The 7,207-nt window shown below is 37.4% G+C and overlaps 1 protein-coding gene across 1 annotated transcript; it reads left to right on the top strand.

Annotated features, from left to right (window-relative positions):
• On the top strand, positions 1–4,277 carry RpL17 (ribosomal protein L17). The gene is made up of 4 exons (XM_028175377.2): positions 1–66; positions 271–359; positions 541–813; positions 4,034–4,277. The coding sequence occupies exons 2-4, from the start codon at positions 279–281 to the stop codon at positions 4,241–4,243; spliced, it is 564 nt and encodes a 187-aa protein (XP_028031178.1). The 5' UTR covers positions 1–66; positions 271–278; the 3' UTR covers positions 4,244–4,277.
• Positions 4,278–7,207: the final 2,930 nt, after the last annotated feature.

The following is a 7,207-nucleotide window of genomic DNA, read 5'->3' as shown; positions in this document are numbered from 1 at the left end:
TGTCAGACATTTTCACGTCAAAATAGATTTGATTATTCCTTTTCTTTTCATATTTTCTCTTGAGAGGTTGGTTTCGTGTTTGATAAAATCCATTTTAATCGTAAAAAGTCTTGAGTTTTGAATTAAATCTGATTCTAGTGCGCATATCTGCTGTGTATCCTCGCTGTTTCTGTGTTTATTTAGTTCTTTCTGTGAAATGGCATGGTATCAAATTGTTAACCTAAGTTTGTTGTCTAGCGTCCGGAACGTAAAAGCCGCTCTGTGTTTCAGAAATAATTATGGGTCGTTACTCTCGGGAGCCGGATAACCCTGCGAAATCATGCAAAGCGCGTGGTTCAAACCTCCGTGTTCACTTTAAGGTCTGTTATTATGCTTGTATAATTTGTATTTACTAACTGAACATTGCACATGGACTAATTTTATTACAAAGATCGCCCTTTACAATAAAAAATTCAATGTACGATTCTTAAAATACATAATGAAATTAAATGTCTCGTTACAGTCTATAGCAGTTACTGTAGTATCAAACCTAATTTTCAGAACACATATGAGACCGCAATGGCAATCAGGAAGATGCCGCTCCGTCGTGCTGTTCGTTACCTCAAAAACGTGATTGAAAAGAAAGAGTGTATTCCATTCCGTCGCTTCAACGGCGGCGTTGGTCGCTGTGCTCAAGCAAAGCAGTTTGGCACAACACAGGGTCGCTGGCCCAAGAAATCCGCCGAATTCCTCTTGCAGTTATTGAGGAACGCTGAATCAAATGCTGACAACAAAACTTTGGACGTTGACAGGCTAGTCATCGACCACATTCAGGTATGTTGTTTGATATCGAAATTATCTGAGCATAAAATAGTAAATGCCACTAATAAAGTTATTATTCATATTTTATTTGTTAGTTTACAAGCATTGTATTTATGGTACAGATGGGTGGAGATAAATTTGTATAGCCATAATGTCTGATAGAGCTATTGTACAAGAAAAACGAGTGAAACTAGTGACATTACAAAAGTTTATATACAAATTTGGGTTTAAATTAATTTATAGTCTGTATGTATAGGCATCTTAGTAAATAATATATTGGTTAGTTGCAACTGACTTTCCTGTTTCTGGCAGTTTAGTTTAATTTAACCAAGTATGCTATGGTACTAGACATCAAGGTATGCAAGAAACTTTGCAAACAGGCAGGGTGGTGGTGCTTACATACCTGTGGCAATATTTACTTGTTTGAATAAGCTTTAAGAAAAACTTTTAATGTGCCTTTTAGCTTGCCAGCTTTTTCATTTTTGTTTATGCTGGTTTCAAAAGGCAAACAGCAATAGTTACAATTACTAATTGAACATTCAAGGAATGCTTCAAAGTCATTGTTACTGACAATCAGAAAAAATCATTAGTTTTCTTAAATTAGTGAATTTTTTCTATGGAAGAAGGTGGTGATGAATGAAATAATGGTTTTAATAAAAATTCGAAAGTAATAGAATATGAAGTAAGGTTAGCTAGTTGTTACATTGCACTAAGTTTAATTCCAATTTTATATTAGTCCCATTTCCCATTTGTACTATAGATTTTGTAATGTAACAAAATGTTTGCTGACTAAAAATATAATATTTTGGCTTAATTATTAAATTAATTATATTATAATTGTTTATACTTAAAAATATATTTAAATATATGTTTTTCACACTAATAGTTAATAGTATTTTGAGGTCTAGCAGTTTTTCTTACTTGAGTTTTCTTTAACTTCACAATGAGAAGATCCGAAGTATTCAATAAGAACCAACATATCTACTTTGTTAAAGATTTTTTAAAAGACAGCATTGTACCTAAAATGAACTAGATTCCATTAGTGTGCATGTGCTTTAATTTTGTCATATTATGCTTAGCACAACTACAGATCACCAGGTCAATATGTTTTCTTGATAGATCTTCATCTTCATAGATTGACTTGATAATTACCTTAAACTCTTTAGGAGGTAGATATTGTCTTTGAGTAAAATTTTCTTTGTCTTTCCATGAAATTTTGCTTTTTTCTAGTACGATCTTTATGAAATGGCTCAGTGGCTTCTTGTTTTGTTATTTCCATTTATTTTCCAATGTGTATCCAGTGGGGAAAACTTATGTGTATTATCTCGATGCCACCCTGAAGAGTGACCGATGCTATACAGATATTTTGAAAAGCAGTTCTGGGTACCCATTAGGAGTTTTGTGCACAAAAAAGCCAGACAGACAATCAGTTGGGCTCAAGAATATTTGATGTGAAAGCTAGCACTGTGTTGTTCTGCATTAGGACTGTGACTTTGCAACACCTTATATTTTTTAAAACTCCATTTACACACGTTTTGGACATTTCATAGATGTGAAATTGATTTTTATAATCTAAAACACTAGATGGACCCCTCCCCTTAGTTCTGATGGATTGTCTCTTTTGAGGTCTGTGCTCTGATACAGGAGTTCCATTTATAGAAATACAGACAAAGGACACTGAACAGATTTTAGTTTTGGCCTAGTTTCTTGTTTGAAATATTATGTTCACATATCGTCTTCTCGCATTTAAACTGTATAAATCTCAAAACTTACTAATTTTACAGGAGAGTGTTTTAAAGGTTTAACATGTGATATTTTTAATTAAATTAATCATCTTTCCAACTTTTATTTTTTACCAGGTACATTATCTGTCCTATAAAGTAAGATAAAATTATGTATGTATTAATTTTCTCAATAGAAGTCAAAACATAGGTAAACTAAAAAAATTAAATAAAACTAAATTACACTCTTTGTGACAGTATTTATGAGAAAAAAACTGGCAATACCAAATGATTCCACAAATTAACTTAATTTTGAATATAGTTGAAAATTGTACACTTTTAATGCAAAAAGACGATATACCTATGTAATCCTAAATGTGTGGACAACCTTGTGTATATATGTGCCCTTGATATATAGCTGGAATACTGGAGTTTGTGTGTACACTAAACGTGTGCTTTTCTTGCCCCAGTTCAGCCCTAGGCGTTGAGTGCCACAAATGCCTCATTCTCTTTGTGGCAAAGATAAATCTACAGTGGATAACTGGCGTAGATGATGATGGCATTTACCATTTGTTTATCAGTGTGAGTTGGTTTCTGATATACAGTTCGTTTGTATGAGTTATTTATACAATTTATGAACCGTAATACACATACCAAAATTCTTACAGTAATATCTTGGATTCAAAGCACATCTGTACAGACTGTTTTTTTTTTGTTATTAAAACAGTGTATATTTCCATAATGAGGTCTGTTTGAATTGAAATTTATAGTTGAAATTTATATTGAAATTGAAATTTATATTTATAGTTGTTAAGCTCTATATCAATATTCAATTTAAATTCTTGTGACATGAGAGAGAAGGTAGGATCCATTGGTGAAATTGCTGTCAGAACACATGATTTACTTATGGTAGTTGAGAGAAGGTATAATTGCCCATCCACGATGTAAAAATGTAAACTTGCTACACGCTATCCTGTTCCACTCGGTGCTATTAGGCTCTTCCATGAACTGGTCAATGTTCTCGTGCGACCTTACTCATAGAGACAACCTGAGACTTTCGCCAGATTTTCTCATTTTTTATTCTTTATTCGTTATTGTACACACAGTTAATATTACAGTAATTGCGTAAGATATAAAAAATGGCGAGCTTAACTCAACAATCGAGTTTTCAAGAATTCTCAGTGGTAGATTCATCAAAGCAGTACTCTTGTTAAGGCTAGTGTCAGCAAGCTCTCTCAGGTTAAGTCCCGTGAACTCACCGAACCCGTCCAACGATAAGCAGGAAAAAATAGTGCTTGCATTCAAGATTAAGAACTATAGAATTTGTGAATATTAGCATTTGGCGAACTAGACCTGCCTTTGTGCAAAGCAGTGTGAACATTCCAGTTTGAAAGTTAGGACATCCATGATTCGATGCAAATGAATCTTTGACCATTTTGTCTACAATGCCATGTCTATGTCTGAAGATGAGTTTCCTAAGTGGACATCGTGTAATGAAAGTTTTGTTGCAGGTAAATCGCGCGCCCTGCCTACGCAGACGTACATACCGTGCTCACGGTCGCATCAACCCCTACATGTCGTCTCCCTGCCACATCGAAGTATGTCTCAGCGAACGCGAAGATGCTGTCGCCAGGGTAGCCCCTACTGATGATGCCCCAGCGAAGAAAAAGCTTTCCAAGAAAAAGCTTGCGCGTCAAAAGGAGAAGATGATGAGGGAATAGACATAAGGGTTAAATAAAAGATTTATACAATCAAGTATAGTTTTTATTTCAAAATTCATGCTACACTACTAAATTCAAATTGTTATTAAAATTTTGAATTTTTTGTATAATTTTTTTAAGGATAAAAAGCGAAAGCAAGCGGAGTTTCCCGAGATCTATGACATATCCTTCTTCAAACGAAGCTTGTGGAGAATACTTAACGGTAGGCAGCGGCTTGACTCTGCCCTTGGCATTGCTAAAGTCCATGGGCGACGGTAACCACTTACCATCAGTTGGGCCGTATGCTCGTCTGCCTACAAGGAGCAATAAAAAAGGAGCACAGCTTACATGAGTCCTGGTTTTTCACTGACAACAACCAATGGCAGACACAACCAAGCTGCTACCCGTTTGTTTCTTGAGGAAATAATGGCCGCAAAGACAAAATCCATACAGCAACAATTATACGAACACATCTAAATTAGTGCGGTAACGCAGGCCTGTTCTTCTGATTGAAAAAATATTTTTGACCATTGTCTTTGCCGTACTGCAACAATATTATACTAACAGTAAAAATCCATCCAACCCCATCTTGGTATTTAGATTGGAGACGCACTTAACTATGTATTTAGAATAAAGGACAATAAAAACAACCAGATTTATGACATATCTAACTTATTTTAATTTTTAATTAGCCTATATTAAAGTATTCATAATATTATAGAACTAAAAGGTACCTATTTAATTCTTCAGCTATATGTATTTCAAATAGAGCTATTTGATTTCCATTCCAAATTAGATTATCTATTAACCAAGGAACTAAGTGGTCATAGAATGTTGTTCCGTACTCCCTAGTGCAAAATGTGCATTCAAATCTTGATGTGGATCGCTCATTGCTATAAATCACATACACTCACTACAAAACTTGCATACGCCCCGTTATGACGTATGCAAACGTAGTGTTTGCTCACGCGGCCTGCACCAACTTGAAGCCCCTTCAGGTTATTCAATCCCGATTCTGCAGGATAGCCGTCGGAGCACCATGGTTCCTGAGGAACGTGGATCTCCACGATGACCTGGAGCTTGACTCTGTCAGTAAGTATCTACAGGCGGCATCACTGCGCCATTTCGAGAAGACGGCACGACATGAGAACCCTCTTGTCGTGGCCGCTGGAAACAACATATCCGATCCTGTAGACCGAATGGTAAACAGTCGACGTCGCACAAAGCACGTCATTACGGTTCCTTCCGATCCATTAACGGTGCTTTTAGGCACCACAAGCACCGGTCACCTGGTCGAATCCGTCGCTTGCGACGAAGGACTCGACGAGCGAATTAACCCATAGACACAGCCCACTGAATTTCTCGCCGGATCTTCTCAGTGGGTCGCGTTTCTGATCCGGTGGTAGATTCTGCGAAGCACGGCTCTTGCTAGGGTTCGTGTTAGCAACGTCATCAGGTTTGAGCCCCGTGAGCTCACCTACAAACGTTAGGAGGTTTTCCGTAAATGAGCAAATAGAATTTATCCAAACGCTTATGCGTCAATAACCACTAACGCATTTAACGCTCTATGGTGTAAGAACTAGGGGCGAAATTCGATTGAAGCGGTTTTGAAGATTTGCCAAATTGTCGCAAGTCGGTTAAGCGAATTAATATCTAAGTTTAAGTGTCACCGTGAGATATTAAACCAATTTCTAAACGCATTCGACACCTGTCATTCTAAAATGTAGCTATCTCACTCTTACTCAACTTCCTTCTTGTCTTTTTCTTAAGTGTTCGGTTAGGTGTGCGCTCATATTAAATAATGCTTATTAATTAATTAAGTGTTTTAATCCATATATGAAAGTCACAACACATTGTGAATTATTCGATTATTAGCTATTTACGTAATATATTCAGATATAGACAGAAATACCACAAGCACCGGTGACCGTCCTCATCGAACCCGTCGCTTGCGACGAAAGGCTCGACGAGCAAATTAACCCACAGACACAGCTCACTGAGTTTCTCGCCGCATCTTCTCAGTGGGTCGCGTTTCCGATCCGGTGGTAGATTCTGCGAAGCACTGCTCTTGCTAGGGTCAGTGTTAGCAACACTCCGGTTTGAGCCCCGTGAGCTCACCTACACACGTTGGGTGAAGCTGAAACAGCCTCTCAAGGCTATCAGCATAGGTAGGATTTAAAAAAAAATCACAATGTCGCATCTCACCTAACGCCTTCGGGATCAATGTTCCCTCCCGTTTGCGTACGGCCTGCGCACGTCGAACTTTCCCGGTTGTCTGCTCCTCACTAGATGGCGATATTTATAAAGTTTGTCCCACTATTAGCCAAGAATCAGAGTTAGTCTTCACCAGATGCCAGTACGAAATCATTAAAAAAAATACCTCGAAATCGCTTCGACATATCACGTTTTGTGTTTAAATGTATTTGGTACTGAGAAAATGATAAACTTATTGACTCATCCGAAGTTCTTTGATGCACTTTTGAATTTTCTCACTAGCGAGAGTCTTATGTGCTGATTGATAAACTATAATGAAAAAAAAAAAAAAAATTTACTTAGATGGGTGGACGAGCTCACAGCCCACCTGGTATTAAGTGGTTACTGGAGCCCATAGAAATCAACAACGCAAATGCACCACCCACCCTGAGATATAAGTTCTAAGGTCTCAAGTTACAACGGCTGCCCCACCTTTTAAACAGAGACGCATTACTGCTTCACGGCAGAAATAGGCGGCTGGTGATATCTACCCGCGCGGACTCACAAGTGGTCCTACCACCAGTAAACTTTTGTTTTTAGCACTAGCATGTTTTAGTTTTTTCCGCATGCTTGGTTATTGTTGTTGCACAGTTGTACTTTTACGCTTTTGCGTAGTTTTCACTTGGAACGTCAACAGACGGTGTGGATTTAGATTGAAGAAGGAATAAGAAAAGGAAGTCCTAATAAGATACCCCACGTTAGGTAGACGGTTCGCAGCCCAAACAATCAAGA

Source organism: Bombyx mandarina, chromosome 21 (genome assembly GCF_030267445.1).
Source record: "Bombyx mandarina strain Sakado chromosome 21, ASM3026744v2".
Classification (NCBI taxonomy): domain Eukaryota; kingdom Metazoa; phylum Arthropoda; class Insecta; order Lepidoptera; family Bombycidae; genus Bombyx; species Bombyx mandarina.
This window is presented reverse-complemented; position numbering and strand designations above follow the sequence as displayed.

Bases quoted from the DNA above. Each gene is read 5' to 3' on its own strand.
- RpL17 (XM_028175377.2), top strand. From the start codon at position 279: ATGGGTCGTTACTCTCGGGAGCCGGATAACCCTGCGAAATCATGCAAA. The intron at 360-540 runs GTCTGTTATTAT...CCTAATTTTCAG, and splicing joins ACCTCCGTGTTCACTTTAAG to AACACATATGAGACCGCAAT. The intron at 814-4,033 runs GTATGTTGTTTG...GTTTTGTTGCAG, and splicing joins TAGTCATCGACCACATTCAG to GTAAATCGCGCGCCCTGCCT.